This window comes from Tasmannia lanceolata, unplaced genomic scaffold (genome assembly GCF_043159265.1).
Source record: "Tasmannia lanceolata isolate RefF3 unplaced genomic scaffold, GAP_Taslan_0.1 ptg000003l, whole genome shotgun sequence".
NCBI classification, from domain to species: domain Eukaryota; kingdom Viridiplantae; phylum Streptophyta; class Magnoliopsida; order Canellales; family Winteraceae; genus Tasmannia; species Tasmannia lanceolata.
In genome coordinates, this window is record NW_027518680.1 from 54,835,018 (window position 1) to 54,859,527 (window position 24,510).

The 24,510-nt window shown below is 39.4% G+C and overlaps 1 protein-coding gene and 1 pseudogene across 1 annotated transcript; one reads left to right on the forward strand and one right to left on the reverse strand.

Moving 5' to 3' along the window:
- The first annotated feature begins 12,867 nt into the window (after positions 1 to 12,867).
- Positions 12,868 to 14,250, forward strand: LOC143869942 (uncharacterized). The gene is made up of 2 exons (XM_077376484.1): positions 12,868 to 13,641; positions 14,155 to 14,250. The coding sequence occupies exons 1-2, from the start codon at positions 12,868 to 12,870 to the stop codon at positions 14,248 to 14,250; spliced, it is 870 nt and encodes a 289-aa protein (XP_077232599.1).
- A 1,443-nt stretch (positions 14,251 to 15,693) lies between these two features.
- On the reverse strand, positions 15,694 to 16,062 carry LOC143863380 (eukaryotic translation initiation factor 3 subunit B-like; annotated as a pseudogene).
- Between the last annotated feature and the right edge of the window lie 8,448 nt (positions 16,063 to 24,510).

Genomic DNA, 24,510 nt, shown 5'->3' on the forward strand with positions numbered 1-24,510 from the left:
AAAGAAAGTTAGAACCACCATTTTCTCTGTTGGAAAAAGACCATTACTTGTTTCTACCCAATTTGGTTCATAGTGGTTCCGGGGTAGAAAATGTTGTTCCGTACTGGTTCCGGGGTATAAAATACGGTTCCCTAGTAGTTCCAAGGTATAAAATGTGGTTCCGTACTAGGTTCAGGGGTATAAAATGTGGTTCCCTAGTGGTTCTGGGGTACAAAATGTGGTTCCGTAGTGGTTCTGACGTATAAAATGTGGTTCCCAAGGGGTTCCGGGGTTGCAAATGTTCCGGGGTATAAAATGTGGTTCCCTAGTGGTTACGAGGTATAAAATGTGGTTCTGTAGTGGTTGCGGAGTATAAAATGTGGTTCCCTAGTGGTTCCGGGGTATACAATGTGGTTCCCTAGTGGTTACGAGGTATAAAATGTGGTTTCGTAGTGGTTGCAGGGTATAAAATGTGGTTCCCTAGTGGTTCCGGGGTATAAAATGTGGTTCCCTAGTGGTTCCAAGGTATAAAATTTGGTTCTGTAGTGGTTCAAGGGTATAAAATATGGTTCCCTAGTGGTTCCGGGGTATGAAATGTGGTTCCCTAGAGGTTCCGGGGTATAAAATGTGGTTTCCAAGTGGTTCCGGGGTATAAAATGTTGTTCCGTACTAGGTTCAGGGGTATAAAATGTGGTTCCCTAGTAGTTCTGGGTTATGAAATGTGATTCCCTAGTGGTTCCGACATATAACATATGGTTCCCAAGTGGTTCCAGGGTAGAAAATGTGGTTCCCTAGTAGTTCCGGGGTAGAAAATGTGTTTCCCTAGTGGTTACGAGGTATAAAATGTCGTTCCGTAGTGGTTCCAGGGTATAAAATGTGGTTCCCTAGTGCTTCCGAGGTATAAAATGTGGTTCCGTAGTGGTTCACGGGTATAAAATATGGTTCCCTAGTGGTTTTGGAGTATGAAATGTGGTTCCCTAGCGGTTCCGGCGTATAAAATGTGGTTCCCAAGTGGTTTCGGGGTATAAGAGTGGTTCCTTAAAGGTTCTGGTGTATAAAATGTGGTTCCCTAGTGGTTCCAGGGTAGAAAATATGGTTCCCTAGTGGTTCTGAGGTACAAAATGTGTTTCCCTAGTTGTTCTGGGGTATAAAATGTGGTTCGCGAGTGGTCCCGGCGTAAAAATTGTGGTTCCCTAGTGGTTCCAGGGTAGAAAATGTGGCTCTCTAGTGGTTCCGAGGTATAAAATGTAGTTCCGTAGTGGTTGCGGGGTATAAAATGTGGTTCCCTAGTGGTTCCAGGGTATGAAATATGGTTCCCGAGTGGTCCCGGGGTAAAAAATATGGTTCCCTAGTGGTTCCGGGATAGAAAATGTGGTTCTCTAGTGGTTCCGAGGTATAAATTGTGGTTCCGTAGTGGTTGCGGGGTATAAAATGGGGTTCCCTAGTGGTTCCGAGGTATAAAGTGTGTTTCCCTAGTGGTTCCGAGGTATAAAATGTGGTTCCTGAGTGGTCCCGGGGTAAAAATGTGGTTCCTTAGTGGTTCCGGGGTAGAAAATATGGTTTCCTAGTGCTCTGAGGTATAAAATGTGGTTCCGTAGTGGTTGCGGGGTATAAAAGGTGGTTCCCTAATGGTTCCGGGGTATGAAATGTGATTCCCGAGTGGTCCCGGGGTAAAAAATGTGGTTCCGAGGTATAAAATGTGGCTCCCAAGTGGTTCCAGGGTATAAGATGTGGTTCCCTAGTGGTTCCGGGGTATAAAATGTCATTATGTACTGGCTCCGACGTATAAAATATGGTTCCCGAGTTGTTCCGGGATAGAAAATGTCGTTCCCTAGTGGTTCCAGGGTATAAAATATGGTTCCCTAGTGGTTCCGGGGTAGAAAATGTAGTTCCTGAATGGTCCCGAGGTAGAAAATGTGGTTTCCTAGTGGTTCCAAGGTATAAAATGTTGTTCCTTAGTGGTTCCGGGGTATAAATTGTGGTTCCCTAGTGCTTCCGGGGTAGAAAATGTGGTTCCCTAGTAGTTCTAGGGTATAAAATGTGGTTTCCTAGTGGTTCCGAGGTAGAAAATGTGGTTCCCTAGTGGTTCCGGGGTAGAAAATGTGGTTCCCTAGTGGTTCCGAGGTATAAAATGTGGTTCCGTAGTGGTTCAGGGGTATAAAATGTGGTTCCCTAGTGGTTCTGGGGTATAAAATGTGGTTCCCTAGTGGTTCCGGCGTATAAAATATGGTTCCCAAGTGGTTCCGGGGTATAAGATGTGGTTCCCTAGTGGTTCCGGTGTATAAAATGTGGTCCCTAGTGGTTCCAGCGTAGAAAATATGGTTCCCTAGTGGTTCTGTGGTATAAAAGGTGTTTCCCTAGTGGTTTCAGGGTATAAAATGTGGTTCCCGAGTGGTCCCGGGGTAGAAAATGTGGTTCCTTAGTGGTTCTGAGGTATAAAATGTCGTTCTGTAGTGGTCCTGGGTAAAAAATGTGGTTCCCTAGTGGTTCCGGGGTATGAAATGTGGTTCCCTAGTGGTTCCGGCGTATAAAGTATGGCTCCCAAGTGGTTACAGGGAATAAGATGTGGTTCCGTAGTGGTTCTGGTGTATAAAATGTGGTCCCTAGTGGTTCCAGCGTAGAAAATATGGTTCCCTAGTGGTTCCGTGGTATAAAAGGTGTTTCCCTAGTGGTTTCAGGGTATAAAATGTGGTTCCCGAGTGGTCCTGGGGTAGAAAATGTGGTTCCTTAGTGGTTCTGAGGTATAAAATGTCGTTTTGTAGTGGTCTCGGGTAAAAAATGTGGTTCCCTAGTGGTTCCGGGGTATGAAATGTGGTTCCCTAGTGGTTCCGGCGTATAAAGTATGGCTCCCAAGTGGTTACAGGGAATAAGATGTGGTTCCGTAGTGGTTCCGGTGTATAAAATGTGGTCCCTAGTGGTTCCAGCGTAGAAAATATGGTTCCCTAGTGGTTCCGTGGTATAAAAGGTGTTTCCCTAGTGGTTTCAGGGTATAAAATGTGGTTCCCGAGTGGTCCCGGGGTAGAAAATGTGGTTCCTTAGTGGTTCTGAGGTATAAAATGTCGTTCTGTAGTGGTCCCGGGTAAAAAATGTGGTTCCCTAGTGGTTCTGGGGTATGAAATGTGGTTCCCTAGTGGTTCCGGCGTATAAAGTATGGCTCCCAAGTGGTTATAGGGAATAAGATGTGGTTCCGTAGTGGTTCCGGGGTATAAAATGTTGTTCCCTAATGGTTTCGGCGTATAAAATGTGGTTCCCTAGTGGTTATAGGGTATAAAATGTGGTTTCCTAGTGGCTCCGGGGTATAAAATGTTGTTCCCTAATGGTTCCGGCTTATAAAATGTGGTTCCCTAATGGTTTCGGGGTAGAAAATGTTGTTCTCTAGTGGTTCCAAGGTAGAAAATATGGTTCCTTAGTGGTTCCGAGGTATGAAATGTGGTTCCTTAGTGGTTCCGGCGTATAAAATGTGGCTCACAAGTGGTTCCAGGGTAGAACATATGGTTCCCTAGTCGTTCTGAGGCATAAAATGTGTTTCCCTTGTGGTTCTGAGGTGTCAAATGTGGCTCCCAACTACTTCCGGGGTATAAGATGTGGTTTCCTAGTGGTTCCGGGGTATAGAATGTGGTTCCCTAGTTGATCCAAGGTATAAAATGTGGTTCCGTAGTGGTTCCGAGGTATAATATGTGGTTCCAAGAGTCTAACTTATTGTTCCAATTGTGGTTCTAACATTCTAAAGTGGTTGTATCATTGTAAATGGTTGTTCATAGTTTGTAATAATGGTTCTTATCCTAATAGGGTTTGCAAAAATGGTGGAAATAAGGGCTTCTTTTATCTTACACGTTAATGGGTACTTGAATGTGTAGACACCCCATTTTGACCGTACCCCAAACCTCCCATGTTTGAGCAAAATCCTTCCAAATTAATGATTTAGTGTCCCAAATTTCATCCTAGGGTAGTTTAGGATCCTAGGAAAGTCTCTTTAAAATTCGTTCAAATCCGTCGCAGTTTGCCTAGCGAATGAGCGTAACAAGTAGCGTAGTGTAAATATAGTGTAAGAAGAAGAAGTGTGTATTATCCCGACCAGGAGGTGACCTAGTAGAAGTAAAACATGGGTGATTTGCTGCAGGAGGGTGTCCGTGGGTAACCAGAGAGGCACGAATTTATCTTTTTTTATCTCTTTAAAATTTTTACTCAGGGACTACCACATCTATCTGAGGCAAGGTCAAATATATATAAAGGGAGTTGTCAAAGCAAGTAAAGGGGGGTAAAAATTAAATGATTTTTCTATAAATAAGAAGTTTGGGTCTCATTTACGGGGATTCGAATTTTTTTGAGAAAAGTTTTTAGAGAGAGAAGCTGCGAGAATTCCAGAGAGAGAAACTAGATCTCAAAAATCCAAACCCTCTTTTCATCTTCTCCGACGAGCCTCCAACAAGTTTTCCGGCCGAGTTTTTGCTCCGATCATCTTATTCTCCTCCCTTATAACCTTAGCTACTGTTAGTTTCCTTTTTCTTTCATTATTTCAGCTACAAACCCTCACCTTTATTCCTTTTATTCTTCTCCGATCGTCCATCCGGCAAGATCACTCGAGCTCCGGTCGGATTTTCACTCCGGTCATTCTTCTTCTCCGGCAAGCTCTAGCTGGCTCTCATGTTTCAGATTTGAGTTAATTCCTTTTGCCAAACCCTAACTTGCCTTCATCTGCTCCGGCAAGTCAACCTGAGCTCCGACTACCTTTTTGTTTCTCAAGCTACCTTGTTTTACTATCTTTGCAAAGTTATATCATCATTCGTCTTCTTCTTTAGCTAACTCTGATCGGAGCTCCGGTTTATTTCTGGATCTGGATCTTCAATACAGCCAGTTCTTAGCCTGGATCGAAGAATTTTCATCGGATTTGTGGATATTATCAAAAGAAAAGAAGGAGATCTTTGTCTCTAAACAAGAATTTCAAGTAAGTTACTGATATGTAAATTCTATTTTTCATTTTGTTGTTCTTCCTAAGGAGATAATTTTTATTTTTTTTGTATCTTGAAATGAATATATGATTAGCTTTTGAATAGATCTGCTAGTGAATAATGTTCTTTGTAGATGCTTATCTCATAATCTCTGAACTCAAATTTCGTTCTTCTTAACTGTGGTGAATTTTGTGAATTTGCTATTAAAATGAGAAGTTGATATGTTTTGCCTCATGTTCTCGTTTATTCTTAGTGCTTAGATTTTTGACCTGTGTGTAAAAAAAAAAAAAAAAAAAAAGTTAAGCAAGGCTAGTTTGATGAATTTAAACGACATTTGAATAAGGAGATGCAGAATATTTTTTTTTTTACTTTCCTTTTCTCTGTGTGATTCTAGCGTCCAAATGTTAGAAATGCTTGAGTTAATTTTCTGGAAAAGGTGTTTGAATCGTGTTTCTATATCGTCCATCTCTCTTAATGAGGGTTTCACTGTCTTAACTAATCGTTAATCGATTTTGAAGTTATGATTCATGTCCTATGTGTAAATCATAGCATATCAATACAAATTTTGATCATAAAATCATTGAGTGTTAAATTGATTGTGAAAGCTGCTTGTGGTTCTTTTAAATAAAGCCTAATTTCTAGTCCTGAGGTAATTTATCATTATTGTTGAAATGATTCTGATGAAAAATGATTGGAAAGTCATATTTATGGCTGGAAAGCAATTTTACAAGCAAAAATACTTCCAGTTTCATTGGTAATACTTTTTAATTTTACTTGAAATAATCTCTATTTGATTTTTTGGAAAGTTTTATATTACACAATTTAATGACATGCTTGTTTATTTTCCATTTTTTTTTTACTTTTAATTAGTAAATGTAATTTTTTTTTTGAGGTATTAAGATTTTTAATCGTTCGTGTGTGACAAAAGCATGCCCTGTTTTGATATTATATAAATATAACTATAGAATTGCAATCATGATTAGTTAATAAATTTTATCTCTCTAAGAATAATTGGTAATGGTTGGTGTTTACTTTCTTTTATTTTCTAAATGGAGAACATTTTCCCTATGAACATAATTGATTTTCTGTGATTGTCATAAGAAATGTCCCATCCGTCCAAAAGAGTATATAAAAATGGAAGTATATTTGATCAAAGGAGGTGGTCTTACAGGTGGAATGAGTAATTTCTTTTTGAGTAGATTACCCAAGTAGATGGAATTCTGAATGATGAAGCTGTTTAAGACAAGTCAGATGGCTTTCTTATTTGGGCTTTCGTTATGGTTTAACTTAATACATTCTATTCGTTTCTAATTGAATGAGTCACTGATAGTTATTTGAGGAGAATGATGATTTTGGTTGATTTAAAAAAAAAAAAAAAATTGTAGTGCAATTATTGTGGAAATAGAGTGAATGTGTATATATTCCTATACATAGTGTAAAGTGTAAGGTTTACGTTCTAAGCCAATAGTAGTTCATTAGGTGTGTATTTTTACTCCCAGCTGGTCATGTGGTTTTGATCTTCATTTTACTATCAACATGTTTCAAAAATCATTTCTTATGACAAATTTGGAATAGGTGGTTCACAAGGATATGATAATTATCTGTTTCATATTTTGAAATATATTGCCTTGGAGATTTTGCTGTACACGTTGATTATATGGATACAGCGTATGATCCTTATTTTTATGGCCATTAGTGTGTGGAGTAACAGTGTGAGAGATTAGAAATATTCATCCAAATTTGGTTCTTTTATTCTCGTTTATGACTGTTATTCTAATTCTCAAATCATATCGACTAATATATCAATAAGGATTGGGAGTAGTACAAAGCTTCATCACTGTTGGGATTGGTCTCTTTGATCTCATGATTATTAGCTCATGCTTAAAAAGGGGGTTATATTTCATGGACTGGGTAGTTTTCAAAACACTATAATGCAAGTGTCTGGTGGTTATTATTGATACAACTATTATCAAGAGTTGATATTAATGTCTGATGATGTGAAAAGTTTAAATGAATACAAGGGTATTTTGTTTTATACGACAATAGATAGCAGATAGCCCAGCTTGAAATGGGAATTTTATACATGACTATCTTCTGTTTGAAGATTTGGATTGTTATTGGTCATTACTGGAATGCCTCTTATTCATAATATATTTGGAAGGACTTGTCAAACATTTTAATTATATGCTTTGCAGCTAATGATCTATGTTATTGGATAGTATTTAAAATAGCTATTTTATATAGTTAGTTTCCAAATGATTACATGTGTACTGGCTGAGAAAGGTTAAGTGATATTTCTATGCCTTGGTCCTAATTCTGCCATTGTATAGGATTTTTTATATATATTTAGGTTTGTAATTAACTGGTATAATAAAATGGTTCAATGCATGTTCTATAGTATAAAGCCAGCTCATCAACTTTCGGTTCAGTTCATTTTATATGTATAGCTTAGTCTCTATTTTGTGTCATGAAATCAGCCCATACTCTTGTAGTTTAATCCACACTCTATGTGTCATAAAATCAGTTCCTTCCTTTATAGTCTGGTCCAATGGCATATCTGAATTATAATTCATTCTTGTAATGGGTCAAGTAGTTATTGGTTTCTGCATTTTTGGAGCTTGATTTGCTCGTATATGTCTGAATTATCATATCCTTTTGCATGTTGTTCATAGGATGCAGGTGTTAAAATCTGCTAACCTATAACCTGAAGATTTAGTTGTCATACAATCTGAAATCAGCTACTTCATAATCTGAAATCAGCTACTTCATAACCTGAGACAAATTAGCCACTAACCTGAAACCAGTTAGTACAGAACCTGAAAATAGCCAGCCTAAAACCTGAAATTAACTAGTCTAGAACCTAAAATTAGCTAGTATATAACATGAACCAGTGGCTATAACTTGGAACAGTATACACATAACTTGAAAACAATGCACATATATTCCATAAGCAGTGTTTATATTAGTGGAAAATTAGTTTCTTTCGGCAAGGTACTGCTGTTTAAAAAATCATCAGGAGGTCTGGTTTCTTTTCTTTTCCATGGATTCATTGTCAATTGTTCATATAGAATGATATTTGTCTTGCTCATAGTATAAAAATGGTAGGCTTGTTCTAAGGAAGTAGCTTTGCATACATCATTGAAAGGGTATTTGTTTAAGAGAATTTTGGTCATAGAGTTAAGATGATAGGCTTGTTTTAAGAAAATGGCTTTGCATGTAAATTTTTGTTCTTATGTTGTTAAAACACATTGTTTGCCTAAATTGTCTATGATGATAACTTTAAGAAACCGAGCATAATGTCATTACTTTTGGTTTATTGATTGATAGTGTGTATATCACAAAACATAAATCACTAGTCAATATTTTCGATATGGTATACATGGATTGATACATGCATGTAGGTTCAGGAGGTATCTAAAATGTTTATTCTGTTTGGTTAGTTATAAGGAATCAGTTTCAAGTCATTTTAGTGTCTTAGTTTTTGCTAAAAACCAAAGAGAATTGACATTTGTTCTAGTAGGTTTCAGTTATCCCTTTTCATGTTTTATCTTTGGGAATATCGGTTCTATTTACCCCATGATAATTAAGTAATTTTATTTTTACTCATGATTCAATAGATGCATAAATCAAATTAATTTTCTTTTCTTATCTATTTAGATAACTCATTCATAAGGTGCTAGCTTTCATGCTCTGTTCTAGTTACTTGCTATGAATAAGATGATTAAAGTTTTATTCATTTGACTCTAAAATTTTGGTTTTTAATAATTGGAGTTGAGGATTTTTTTTTTTAGTCTCAATCTGTTTCGGTACTTGTAATTAAATTTGTGGACTGGATATAGGTTATATTATCTGTTTGCATGTATTTTCGTCAATTGGAATTTTTGATGTTGGGCTATACGAATGGCTGTATTAATTTCACCATTACATTCACGAATTTTAGAAGTCAAGTTATATTCTGTATGAATCTGTTTGGGTACTAAAAATTGGATTTTTCGTTTGGACTTAATAAATGTTTCATTATGACTGTCATTTTCCTTATTTAGTTATTCTCTCTAGAATAAATTCTATTGTTTAGGTTCATTTTGAATTAATAATGTTATCTGTGTTTCTCTTCTAACATTTTCTTTTTTTGAGAGGGGCGATGAAGGCGCTAGCCCAAGCTCATCCTTAGGGGACTTGCTCAGTCCAAGTAATGCTCCCCTCTTTATTTAGTAGACTAACACAGTCTTTTAGACACCTCTTAGATAGTATAGCCCTCATTAGGAGACACACTATGTCTCATTAGGTAGTTCTCATTTAGGAGATAATCCTCATTTAAAATTTACCCTTAGGGAGTGTTCCTTGGTTTAATAGAGAGATACCCATAAGAGGCATACAGTGTCTCATTTATAGAACCTCCCCTACTTGTACCTCAATTTGTAACCCCTCTTTAGTATGGTTTGGTCTAGAGGTTTATCCTTAGAGACTGGCATAGTCTTGTTCGAGTTTGTTTTGTTAAAGACCTTATCATTTCTCTTTTACTTTAGATTTCAGTTACTTGTTTGTGGTTTAGTTGAAGTATTTTTTACACTAGTTTGCTTGTTCGGGGTTACCTCGTAGCTTTAGGGTTTTTGCCCTAGTTTGTTGTTTTGTGTGTTCCCTTTGGGTCTTTGACCAAAAGGGTGAAAGCGTCTTAAAAATCTAAAAAACATTTGAATACTTTGAAATTTAAAACAAAAACATTTGAAAATATCTTAAAATTCAAAAACATATGAAAACTTTAAAAAAATATCAAAAGCTTTAAATCATTTGGAATGTTAAGCTTTTTAGTGGTAATTAGGAGAGTTCGTTTCGAACTACGTTGGCTTGATCCTCTTCCACGAGGTACGTAGTGCAGCTTGAGATTCACATCCCAGGTCCAGCCAAACCTTTAAAAATAAATTTGTCAAACCTTCAAAAAATACAAAGTTTCTTCAAAACCTTTTCAAAAGAGATCTTCCTCTAGAGTTAAGACTCTGTCCTAGTTGTTTGGGGTGTTTTAGAGTTAGGAGGCTGTCTTGATTTGTATTGATGTGGTGTGTCTTGTCGTGTGACTGTCCCTAGAGTTAAGAGGCCTCGAGTCGATCGGTTAGACATTTAGTCGAACCGGTGGCTAGACTAGGAAGCATATAGTCAGCCCATGGTTTTCCTTAGGTTGCACAGCCTGGATACACATAGGATGTAGGGCCCACCTGCATTACCTTAAGGCTAACTAACTTGCATTAGTTAGAGCATATAGAGAGTCCTAAAAATTACAATTCACCTGAACTTAAGCAATCATGCAAAAAGCTTTAAAAATCAGTCGAGTCTAATGGATCGAGTCTAGGATAGCGGTTCTAGATGGTTAGGCATCGTAGTTTAGAATAGGGCATCGAACTACGTTGACTCCGATTCTTCCCGAGGCCGGGATACGCAGAGCAGCTGGGATGGACGGCCATCTTGGTCCGAGTCAGGTCGCATTAGAGTTAGGATTTGTCTTAACATGTCATATATAGGATTGATTTGTGTTTTATGTTTTGATGTGTTTTCTTACTTTCTTGTACTGACACTATACCTTTAGCTGTAGCTTGCATGTGTATGTCCACCAGAACTTAGACACCTATTAGGCATGTCACTCATAACCTAGCTTTGCTTAGGTGACACCTTTTTTTCATTTCATTTTGTGTATGCTTATTTCTTTATCTTCAGGAAATGCATGCTTAGGTAGACGATTCCTGAGAATTGTTCCTATTTCATATGATTTTCGCCCGAAACTCTTCGAAGTTAATAATAAATGGCATAAGAGACCAAGTGCTTGCACTCGGACGAATTAGGGGTGCTCTCAGACCTTCTCCATTCGTAATCAGGCACGAACCCATATATATTTCTGGTTATCCATGGTATACGGAGCATATTTTTGTTTAAAGGATCCATGGCCGTATACCATGGATGGCGACTCTGAGTTTGTTTAGGTACGTTTCGAATCTGGACTTGTTCCCGAATCGAGAGGTATCTCTTTTATATCGCCATTCGTGCTATGCTATGAGGGTGGCATCCGTTTTGAGAGTTCCTTGGTAGATCTCTCCTTCACATGTGGATGATCCAAGAGGCCGCTGGGGGCTCGCCCCCCACCTCTCTCCCGGATCGAGGTCCACAGAATGATGAAGTATTGGTGGGATGAAGATGCCTTTAATTGTGAATCGGCATATAAAATTTTTAGAATTTGAGTCTCTAGTTCACCAAAAAATTGGGACCACAGCAACCGGTATCTCGCTATCTATAAAATGTCGATATGTCGTGGATCCATATCAAATCTTATTGTACGACATTCGAAATGATGATGACCTAACTATGGTGATGATGCTTTTTGAGAATATCCTCTTCAATTGTATGAGCCTGTACATAACCAAAGAGTACAACGTAGGAGGAATTAGTTCTGCACCGATCCCCATCCGGAGGTAAAATATTCACTCAGGTGGAAATTTTCATTCTTTTAACTCTCATTCCATTACACTATTATCTGATGTGAAATTTGTCATTGCTCTGGAATATGGTGGATAGAAATCAACATTATGAAGATCATATTTTATATGGAAATATTTGTGAACCTTCCTCTTGTCCTCTTGAACCGGCATTGAACCCCTGAAATAATTCCATCCGTGCAGCCTCAGCAACACCTAATCAAAATGACGTTGTTGGTCCCAAGGACATACCAATATTGGGCAGAATCCGAAAAGATACCAATATTGCTCGGAATCGGAAAAGATATTCAGTGGACTTGAACCAAGACTATGAGGACCCTATTTTTAATGAGACAGAGGAAAATACAACTCAACATATGAGCACTGCCATGTAATCTTCTAATTACTAATTATATTTACTTGGCCAGTTCTATGTTTGTCTCATACAATATTCATTCTAACGTTGTCCCTACTATGCAGGCACGATGCAGAGTTCAGCAGGGATTTCCATAATGATATGCATGTTAGTGATGGCATTGAATGCGAGGATGGTAACAATATAGAGGGTGATGATGCATTTCGTGATGATGACTTTGTTGAGGACAGTGAGCGCGAAGGTGACTTTGGTAAGGAAGATGAATGCGAAGGTGTACGCCCCATCGTTGGTCTACAGAACGTTGTGGGCGACCCGTTCTGTAATACGTATACAAGGGAGCCGTTGGAAGTAGATGAGATGGTTGTAAATGAATTAAATGAGGGACGTATAGAACTTGAGGAGATCAAGGTGGGGGGAATCTTCCCGAATTTGAAAGTATTTAAGAACAAAGTCAAAGAGTATGCAATTGAACAGAAGTTTGTATTCGTCCCAGTAGACTCAAAGCCTACAAAGTATGTCGTTAGATGCAAGGACAAAAGTTGCCCCTTCAGAATCAGTGGAAGAAATTATTTGGATCATGTTAGGGTAAAAAAGTTTGTGCCAGAGCATACATGCTCACGTACTTTGAGGGGTAATGACCATCCCCTTATCACAGCAGCTTGGGCAGCAAACACCTGCCTTGGGTTATTTCCCCGCTTAGGAGACGTGAGGCCTACTTTGATAAGAGCATACATCAAGGATAAGTGGGGTATAACTATAAGCTATGCGACGAAATAATGTGTGGAAATGCGGAGGCGTCTTGCCGCATCCTTCCTGCATATGCTCAAGAGATGGAGAGATGCAATCCTGGCACCATTATGCGTGTATATCAAAGTCGAGAGCTATGAAGTGGTGGAGATAATACATTTGGTCGTTTATTTTGGTCATTCGGCCCTAGCATACGCGCCTTCAGTCGAACAATTAGACCACTGATACTAATTGATGGGACACATTTGCGAGGCAAGTATAAAGGAATTTTATTGACTGCGACTGCAGTAGATGGTGACGGTGGATTATTTCTATTAGCATATGCAGTGGTTGAGAATGAGATGTATGAGAGCTGGCTATGATTTCTTCGTTTACTCCGCCAGAGGGTGATACCAGCAGAAAAAACAACAACGAATGCACGATTTCCTCTGATCGGATGAAGGTTTTGCCTAGAGCTATTGACGAAGCATTGCCGGGATCATACCATAGCTACTATATTGGTCACCTCAATGCCAATTTTTTGAAGACCTTTAAGAGTCAAATACTTTGCAAACTATTTTCGAGAGCCGTATATGCTTTAGGGGAGAGAGACTATAAGGAGACGATGGAATGTATTAAAGCGAAGAATGCAAAAGCAGAGAAATGGATATCTGAGATTCCTAAAGAAAACTGGGCTAATGTATACTTTAAAGGGTCTAGGTGGAATATGTTGACAACTAATGCAGCGGAGTCCTTCAACAACGTATTAAAGGGCGCACGGGAGTTACCAATTGTGGCTCTAGTCGATCACACTAGATGGAAAGTACAAGACTACTTCCACCTTCACCGCAAGGCTGCTTCTGAATGGAAAACGCATTTGACCCATAATGGAGAAAAATGGTTAGACAGATCATGTATGTATGGCAGTAAGTTTACACCCCGGCCGTGTAGTTGGAATGAATATGGAGTGATATCATCAACTAATATGGATTGTGTGGACTTAGAGAAGAGAACGTGTACGTGTGGTCTTTTCCAAATGATGGGATTGCTGTGTGGGCATGCCATAGCAGCCATGGGAGTTAACAAGCTGGACAAATATAGGTACTGCCAGGATTGGTTTTTGGCTTCAACTTATCGGACTACACATGAGGAGGTGATTCACCCTACTTTAGATCGAACACAATGGCCGGAGCCATCCAATGTTTTAGAAGTAGTGTTGTCACCACGAGTAAGAAGACAGCCTGGACGACCCAAAAAAGTACGAATGGAAAGAGGGCTGCAATTTGGACAACATCACAACTGCAAATCATGTGGGGACCCTGGACACAACAAAAGAACGTGCAAAAATTCCCCCTTGTAAATCGTCAGTTAAATATGACGCCCATCGGTCCATCCGCACCTACAGAAAATAGGTATGTTCCATTATTACTCACTCGATATGATTTCTTTATCAAACCTATCATTTTATTGATTGTTGCAAGTTTCTCTTGTAGGTCCGGTGTGTCCTTCGCACCACCTTTCTTTGCTTAGGGATGGAGTTGTTGGTTTTTTTGTACAAAGTGGCATTGATTTTGAGACACTTCATACTGCACATGATATATACTTACACTGAATTTGTAGAAATTAAACGTTATTATAGACTTATAGTATTAAATTGGTTGTACAGCTGATCGTGACTGTTGTAAAAGTGATCATGAATGTATCATTGGTGTTGGAAATATCATTGGTTCCAAACACTACCGAAAACTCAGTCGGCCCATAATGTTTGGATCATCCAAAGCGTTCATTTGATGGGCCGTCACATATATAGGTTGTGCCCAAAAAGTCAGCTCCATCAGATCATCGTAACCCTCCCATCTGTGGACCAACAATGTGTACGTAGGCCTACTCGAAAGTTCGAACAAAGCTTCGGACTTCCGAACAACCTTTCGGAATTCCGAATGAAGTCCAGCAGAATTGCCATTCCACTGGATTTCATTCGGAAGTCCGAAACTTTGTTCAGACTTCATTCGGAAGTCCGAAACTTTGTTCGGACTTCCGAGTGCAGTCCAGTAGAGTTGCCATTCCACTGGACTTCATTCGGAAGTCCGAAAGAAACTTTCGGACTTACGCTTCTGACTTCCGAAAGAACTTTCGGACATCCAACTGAAGTTCAGTGGAATGGCCATTCTACTGGTATTCATTCGGAAGTCCGAAGCGGAAGTCTGAACAACATTTCGGACTTCCGAATGAAGACCAGTAGAATGGCCATTTTACTGGACTTCATTCGGAAGTCCGAAACAAACTTTCGGACGTCCGACTGAAGTCCAGTGGAATGGCCATTCTACTGGTATTCGTTCGGAAGTCCGAACGTTTTTGTGGAAGTCCGAACAACGTTTCGGACTTTCGAATGAAGACCAGTAGAATGGCCATTCCATTGGACTTCATTCGGAAGTCCGAAACAAACTTTTGGACTTCCGCTTCGGACTTCCAAAAATACTTTCGGATTTCTGATCTAACACCAATTCAAATCCCAGTGTTTGGATATGGGAATGGGGTTCAGAGGGGTGTATGGGGTCTTCATTACCATTGCTTGTATTTGAAAGAGGGGGCTACCTTATACAAATTCAAACCTTTAAGGGGGTTTACATGTAACTGTTTAAGTAATATTGGGTGCAATTCCAGTATTTTTTTTCGTATGGGCAGAATTCAAAAATGTTTGTCCAGCCGAGAAAAATGAATTTCAGGTGAAGGGGTGAAACAACGGCAGAGAGAACGATGACACAGAGAGACTAAAAGCATTGCCTTATACACGCATTGATCCACAAACAAACCTAAAAAGTTCTAAGGGGAGAAACAAATCCCATGGTTTGATAATGGAGCAAACTCACCTTCTCTTTTTTAACTTAACTAGCTGTCAAAGTAGTACAATTACCAAAATGCTGTCATAAGCCAAAGATAAGAGGAGTTCACCCTAATATCAAAACATTGTAGTGCCAATATCAGTGAAAATAATAAATTACAGATTACATTTATAAATAGTGAGAAACCAATGGCTGAAATAAAAATTAGCACCTGCCTCTTGGATTCATTGAACATAGGGACTGAAACAAAAAGTCCCAGCTGTGTCAGTTATGGGTTGAAATTAAACATACAATCAACATTTAAGAGTTAAAACAAAAAAAAATAGACTGTGATCAATTCGTACAACTACTAAAAAATCACATCAGACAATCTGTTCTGTAACATCCACGACTTCTTCAACTTCCACTTCTTTGGCTTGATATTCTTCCTCTTCATCACTAGGTTCGCCATCTCATGCAACTGTATCCAGTGCTTCCCCCATCTCTCCCACTCTTCCTGCAACTTCTTCCGCTTCTCCCAATCCTGCTCACTCAGAAGCTTGCCATTGAAGGACCAGATGTTGAAGCCATTCTCCATCTCATGAACTGAAGGAACCGAGGTCGCAACATACCTGCAAATTAAAAGATGTTGCTTTTAAGGTTTAGAAATCTATATTCTAAAGAACCGAAAAGCATGGATGACTGGAAAACACATACCTTCCAGTTGGATCCCACTCAATGTCAGTTGCCATGAAATGCTTAGCAGTGACCATGGTTTGAAGCTCATGAACATTGTAAAACCCCCACTGTCCATTGAAAACCTTCAACCCTGCAAGAATAATGAAACGACCAGCAGGGGACCAATGAAGAGCATTAGCCTGCTTCCCTTTGAGAGTCGTTAGCATTGAGACTCGACCCGTGTTGTGAGTAGTTCGCATTGAGTAGAAACTTATATCAGGCCTTAAGCTATCTTCGTGGATAACAGCAAACCTGTGACCTTAACGGTGAGGTACTCCCCGTTACTTTGCCAATACATTTTGCAGTCACTAACGCTGAAGAGAGCGAGGAATTGGAACAAGGCTTACCTGCAAACAAGCGCAATTATCACAATGAATAACTAAAACATTTTGATGTTTCCCAATTGTTTGAAAAATATCCACTCACCCTAGCAGGTTGAATTCCGCCACCTACTTCTAGAACGAAGAGAGCAAGTATCGGATCAGCTGGCGACCAACTGAAGTCTAATACATTTTCCACCCTTAAAGATTTCTTATTAATAAGACTGAACGTCTCAGTTTCATAAACAGAGATCACATTTTTCCCGATCCTTGGAAAGTATCTATCCTTATACAAGCATTTCAGGCGAAGGGGAGAAACTAACGAACAACCCACAATCGTGGAATATAAACATACTGTACATGTACAACCAACAACAATGTCTCCCAGGTAAGAATGTCAACAAGTTACAGGGATACTGTCCCACACACCCCATTCAACATTTCGGAAAGTAGCGAATCTCGCATAGCCGTAATATCTTTCTGGGTGAAATCAAGGCTAGCGTCACGGGTGATGTATTCCATCTCTTTCAAAACGAGCAGCCGCACAGTCGTGGCTGCAAAACATGAATATATGCAACAATAAGAATTAATCGTTTACGGAGGTTTCGTAAACTGAAGTAATTACACGTAACATACCTGTTACCTTGTATGGGCCGATCGGCCACTACATCAATGGGGAATGCAGTTATATCACTGTCTTTCACCCTTCTGAACCATTGAACAAGGTAATCGACCTACAAATCAATAATTCCGTATGTTAGGGCAGTAGTTAGCACAAATTAATTAATAATTGGCCTACGAATCAAGTTTAGAGTAGTACTCACAAGGGGTTGCACCCTTCTAGAATCCGTGCAAGCAACTAGAGAATCATAAAGAAGGAAGGTACGATGCCCCATATCTAACACTAGAAGAACCCAATGAACCAAATATATGTTAATTGGAATGAGTACTTTTCGTATCTCTTTAAGTGGGATGTTCTGTAGATGATTTACGAATCTGGCACATGCATCGGGACGTTCACATCTTTCGTGAAGTATAAGTTGTTGCAACCACAAAAAGAAATGTTAGAATTGCCTGCAGCTTCAAAAATTAAAACAATTACTTATAAGTCAATTTAATCTCACAGCTAGATGGATAGTAAGGCAAATGCATGCTCCCTTTTGTTTTATTCGTAAACATTCGTCCCACAAGTTCAAGTAGTCCGTATATACATTAACAATCTACAGAACAGACCATAGGTCAACGAGAAGGAACTTAAGAAGAAATGTGTAGTAACGCATTATTCACTCTTTACGTTACTAAGTGAACCATATAACATCTTACCGGAGATGATAACCACCCTCTACGATCGGTTAGTATAAGCAAGTCTTCTTAACACATGTGGTACCCATCACTGTGAATGACTCTGTCACTGCAAATCCAGTAAAAAGTCATCTCCCTATATGCACCTTTGGTCATATAATTGTACTGAAACAACCTATCTATGAAATTAATCGGAGAAATTAGAATTTCAAAACAATCTAGGTTATACGAAAATTTACCAAGGTTGTAGCGCTGCCAATGCATCCACCTTCATCGCTGCAGGCCCGGTGACATTGCGAAGAGCATAAATGCTTTTTCGCTTGCTTATGACATACGGTGAACTTAGTGGTCTACTAGGTTGTAACCTTCTTCGACGTTGCTTCACATTTTTTTCATTGCTCCCAATCAGTTTCTTATCTTGTTTCTTATTTGATTTCTTACTCTAACTGGGGTTCATATCAGGATTGTCAAGCAAGATAGTAACCATATTAGCTGCAGCATCCCTGACATCCTGAGTAATTAGGCTATCAATAGAGATATGTTCTACGCTATCATCAACCAAATATTTTCCCATATCATCTACAAAAACACCATCCCCTACTTCCCCCTTAGCAGTCACTATCTCGGCTTCCCCATCCTTATTTTCGGCCTCTCCTTCCCTCTTTCTCGTTATCTTCGTTGGGATATCATTCCCTGACTCCAAACCTTCCCTCTTTCTCGAATCTCTTCCGAACAAATGATTTTTTATCTCCCTCATTTCATGTTCAACTTTGGTTATCCTCTCCAACAATGATCTCTTTCTAACAGATTCATCTACTTCGGACTTCTCATGTGCCCCACTTCCTCTTCTACTCCTCCTCCTTCTTTCCCTCCCCTGCTCTGCCGCAGTTGGCTCCATTGAATCCCCCACTACAGGCACAATTGGACCCATGCCATCCCCCACTGACCTCTTTGTAACGGCTTCATGTACCTCAGACTTCCCATGTTCCCCTCTTCCTCTCCTACTCCTACTCCTTCGTTCCCTCCTCTGATATGTCGCAATTGGCCTCATTGGATCCCTCAGTACAGGCACAGTTGGACCCATGCAATCCCCCACTGCAACCACAATTGAACCGATTGAATCACAATGAATACTAGCATCGTCGTCTTGATCATCGACTCGAAGTAGAGATTCTTCCCTTGCCACAGCTTCGACCCTCCTAACCACCTGGAATACATTCCATATTATTAATTACAAATACGACGGTAAAAATAACACAAAAGACATACAACGACCAACATGCATTATACTCTCACCTCTGAGGCTTTCACCGTCCCATGAAGAATACAGTTAATCAACTGTTTATGCTCCATATTCTTCGTATCCATCTGAGCGGTCCACTTAAATAGACGCGGATACGCATCAGGACAATTAGGTGCCCATAACGTGGTATGCTCAAATAGCCATACCTGATATCAAACTAGATTAGATCCGTATAAGATAGAAACAAAAAACTATATGCAATGAATGAAAAATTACCTGTAAAAGGATAGAACAACCAAATATATGTCTCTTTCCACGGAGTGCAGCATGTGAATCTAATGATCTGACCAAGAACTCATGAACGGGATAAGCCCATGCAACGATTTCTATAGTCTGCAGATCAATGTACGGGAAGAGGTAAGAACATGCCTTCTGGTCCATCTGCGCAAACAAGACAGTGCTGCGGAATAACAATATCAAATGCTTCACAGTCGACTTCACGAAGTCTTCTTCGTCTGAATCCATATCGGCATGAATAACCTTGACCACCTCGTCAAAGGTGGCGGTTGGAGCCCCAAACCTCCAACCATCCACACTATCCCTGCTAGACCAATCTAATTGCGGCATTTCCCCAATCATACTTAAACCTAATATTTTCGCTACATCACTAACTAGAAATGGGACTACAATGCCGCCCGAACGAAATGCTTTCCGTTTGGGATCCCATTTATTTACCAATGTCGTCAAAATCTTCTTCCGCAACTCCATATCTTCGAGGCCCTCATGTAGAATCAAATCTGTAAATGGGGTCTCCTTTATGAAATCCCTATGCGCATCGCATAACCGAATCTTTTTTAGGGACTGGTGAAAGCATGATGGACAGCATCTAGATAAGACATATTTCGCCTGCAAAAAATGGCACTATGAAACAGTTGAGGTAGAAACACGAGGAGATGCAAACGGAAAATATAACAGTTACTCACCATGACGAAGATGCAAATAATTGATGGGAAAGATCCACAATTTTCTTAAGTTGGTCTGTATCTGTCGAAACCAGCAACAATCACTTCAAACACAATATTAGTCTATTCAAACACAGTATTACTCTATTGAAACAACAAGGATAGAGAAACCATAGCTAATCACTTGAAACAACCATACGTAAAGATCATCAACACCAAATACGACAACCGTAGCTAATCCCTTCAAATTTAAACAATCAAACATCACTTCAAACAACATGCGGCTCCCCAACTCATAGCAACCATAACAAACCGTACGAGTGGGAGCTAAACCATTCAAACTTAAACCACCAAAAATCACTTAAAACAACCATAGCTATATAGATACTTGAATCAAATTCATAACAACCATCACAAACATACCATGCAACCAAGACACAGAAATAGAACCACAGTAACATATGAAACTCGTATATAACATAACATCCATCAATCCATAATATCAACCACAACAACCATAATAACATACGATCCATATACATGCCAAAAACAGTAAGCAAAAAAAATTGCACAGCAATGGTTTAATGATCTGGGGGCAATAGACGGCAGACCAAGTTGGTGAGTGAAGAAACCTACTCGGTGAGTGAGGTGACCGTTGTGCCGTAGTCCTGGCGGAGGGAGGTGACTGCCGTGGCATAGTCCTGGCGGTGGGTGGAGACCTCGGTGCGTAGCTCAGTCAAAGCTTGCTGAGTCGCCAATTGGTCCTGATGATGGGATTCTAGAAGCTGATGAACCGCGGTAAACTGCCAGTCAAGGTACTGACGATGTGCACGAAGCTCCTGCGCAACAAACTCCCGTGATGCAAAACGCTGACCCGGCTGACGAGGAGGGGGAGCAGGGCCCTGTATATAGCCACATGGCCTTTATAGTTTTAGCATTGAACGTAGTAGAGGGACTAAGGCGTTTTTCACCACCTTGTATCAACATCTCATGCTTGAAGACATGCGTGAGAAGCATCCCGAATGGTAGACTAGCCAATGCCTTCATCCTCGTGTCCTCCATGAACCTAAGGAGGATATAGCCAAGATGAAGGGCCGTGCCGCGAAGAAGTCGGTGCATAATAAAAGCCTCAAAAGGCCGGACCATGTCAGCATTGCCTCCGCGAGGTGTGTTATTGCTCGTCAGAATCTTGTGTAGGACTTTGCACATAGAGCTGAGGGAATTGTACGATACGTTGGTTGAGCCGTCAGTAGGTGGGTCTTCACAACCAAGCTCCCTATAGGCGGCGACCGGATCATGTATACAGGCACTAATGTCATACATATTACCGGGCCAAAAGTAGATTTCGTCGCATGTGGTGGGAAGAGAGAACTTCACAAAACTTTTGAAGTGTCATATGGATGGTTTTATTGTTTACTCTAGATTAGAAGACCTTCAAATCTCTGTCGAATCTGTAATTGGTATAGAATTGCTTCACGAGAGTCGGGTACGAGTCACAGTGAATTTCGAGAAAATTGACCCATCCAAAGGCCACAAATAAGGGTTTCACATTAAAAACTTCGAGATCTTTAAAAATGACTTTCCTACCTCGGAGTATGCCCTTCGTTTCTATACGATCGAGGGAGCCGACCTCTACATCTTCATCCTCATTGCCCATATCCTCGTCAGAGGCAGGAGGACTAGGGGAGGGCTCACGGATAGCCTTCCCACGCCGTTTGCGATGGGAAGACCCTTCGTCTACATTCACATTCTTCTTTGTTTGCTTGGCACGCCGCATGACTATAAGGGTTTTCACTTAGGTGGTTAGTGGGGTTCACAAAGTAAAAAAGGGAGCCGCTTCCGGTCCTTATCTACAGAAAGCTGGAGAATATAAAATTTCAAGTAGATACTATTCAGAAAAATAATAGTTATAACAACAATAGTGGATATGAAGACATTATAAAGCTTCAAGGTAATACAAATTATGGAAACATTACACCATAAATGGCAGTGAGAGCTGAGATAACCTTATAGAGGTAGCAACATAGACAGTCAAAGGACAAGAATCGTTTGAAACTGCTCGAGTCAGGGTTCTCCAAAGAACATGTGAGAAGTAACCTGGAGAGAAAAAATTAAGAATTTAGATTTAGCAGGGTAGCAAGCACCATGGCATACTTAAAAAAATGTCCAAGTTCAACTTCAATGATGCATACAAACTAGTATTGAAGTGTCTTCTTTCAACAATCTCCAGTCCACAGATCAAATGATGAAAGGAACCGGGATTTTTTCCTCGTTAATTGCATGCAACCCAAGCACGCAGGCATGGTTATGTTTTCATCAGTAAAGTTCACGGTAAGATGGAGGGAAGAAGATGATTCGGGTTAAGATACTAAATTTACATTTTAAAATGCATTCCGCATGTTAAAGATCTATTAGGTGTGCTTAGATGCACCCTTAAATCACAATAAACAGCAACATATCCGATATCACTATACATTTAAATTTACTATCAACATTCTCTCCCTCCCCCTCCCCCTCCCTCCTTTCCAACACCACCACCACATACCAAATAGATGCATCAAACCAGGGGCATTCGCTCAATTCAGGTTCGAGAAAGATGCCCCATCCAAAAAACCAGGCTTGCAAAATGCCATCGCTTACCTCCACATTGGTTCTTCGTCACCACAAACAACCAATAATACATACCATTGCATTTTATATTGACAGATTTCTGCAGAGGAAACACCTTGCCAACTCCAAGTGGTTTTTCATCACCCCTTCAACCCTGTATTGGAGTCGTCAGATGCTCTCATGGATTATTCAACTCAAATGTTCTTGCAGCTCATCGAATAAAAGGTGGAATCCTAACTTGGATTTCTGTTTTTTTCATGTTGATCTGATGATGGTAAATAAATTTACATGTGTTCTTTTAGTTTTCTTTATAAATCTGTTTCGTTGAAGCAGCATACTTTGTTTGTTTTTATAGCCGATATGTACTCAACTCATCTCAACTAAGCCTTTGTCCCAAACTAGTTGGGGTCGGCATATGAATCATTTACAAAAATAGCCGATATGTAATAATATATAAATAACGGCAAAGGGCTTGAGTTCATATTCGAAGCTTCGTCGAGTTGAAATCACCTAGCTTTTCCAAATCTTCGCTACAAATCCATTTATCTCCTCCATGAATCTCATTCTCCCACTTCACCAAGTATTGCTGATATTTTCCCTGTCTCATACTCATAGTCTTCACCCACATTACTCGCTCAATTTAGTCATGTTTCTTATGAATTTGCTAGTCTATATCATCCACAATCTCAACTTGGAATTCCGACAAATCTCCATGGTAGGATGACAGATCTTGGGTATGAACTAGGGCTGAAGTATTAGGATTTTAGAAATAAATTTCAGGTTTAAGGACTGATGGTAGTTTTCAAAGGGAAACAAGTTGTAGGCTGAGGTTTACATCACTGGTGCAGTGCTAAAGTGTAAAGGCTGCAAGGTCAGGGTTTTACGTAAAAAGTTAGAATGGCAGATCGGTGGACTATTAAGGGGTATGGGCAGATTTTCAATTACAGATTTACAATGGATAATGATGCCGATGAACTGTTCTCTTTTTTTTTATCTAACGTAGATGTCATCTTCATTCGATTAATAAAATACTCAGAAATTATTATTCCACTTGTTTGAAGCTCCTTTGCCATTATAAATAACGGCAAAGGAGCTCAACATTTATGTACCAGCACCGTGAGAGGAGTGCCAGAAAATATCAATCATAGTTTCATAGTGTTTTTTTATGCATCTTTTTTACTCTCATTTAGGTTCCTCATTAAAGGATTGGTATAATATTTATCTTTGCATGTTGATTCGTAATAACAGAGGGATGTCCCCACACAAGGGAGATGCCTCACGAATTCTCTCTACTCCCATCTTGCTCTTTTACTCCTCATTCTTCCTCTTCCCTTTTGTATTTCACATAGTTAACCTTGATACGAGTTCCATTAGAATGCAAAAGAATTTTTTTTAAAAAAAAACACATGTTTTCGAAAGCATAGCCAATTTTGTTCCATGATGGCATTAGAGAGACAAGCAAAATATCAATAACATGAACCTGTAGTGTTTAAAGGACTTTCTTACTAGCATTATCAACAACTGTGAAAATTTACTCTGCGGAAAGAAGCCTTCCACTAATCAAAATTGCTCTTGATCGTAAAATGGATTCCACTGATGAATTGCTGCATACCAAAAAAAGAATATCCAACAACTTGAAATTAGCATGACTTTTAAAAATAAAAAGGAAATTGCAAAGATCAGCAAAACAGTGCAAAACAATTCAAACCCTAAATAAAAACCTAAACCATTCGAAGCCATTCAAACCCTAAATGAAAACCTAAACCATTCAAAGCCATTCAAACCATAAATGAAAATATTTACACCCTCTCAAACCCTAAATGAAACCATTTAAAACCCAAAATCAACCCCAAACCGATTGAAACCCTAAATGAGATCATTGAAACCATTTAAAGCCCTCAACAAAACCCTTTGAAACACAAAATCAAAGCCCAACCATTGAAAACCTAGAAACCCTATATCAAAATATTTTGTTTCTAACAATTAATGGTTCCAGCCCATTAAAACCCTAAAATTTCTAAATCC

Excerpts from the sequence above, each read along its gene's own strand:
- LOC143869942 (XM_077376484.1), top strand. The coding sequence starts at position 12,868 with ATGATTTCTTCGTTTACTCCGCCAGAGGGTGATACCAGCAGAAAAAAC. Across the intron at positions 13,642-14,154 it reads ATCGGACTACACATGAGGAG|CTGATCGTGACTGTTGTAAA; the intron begins GTGATTCACCCT and ends TTGGTTGTACAG.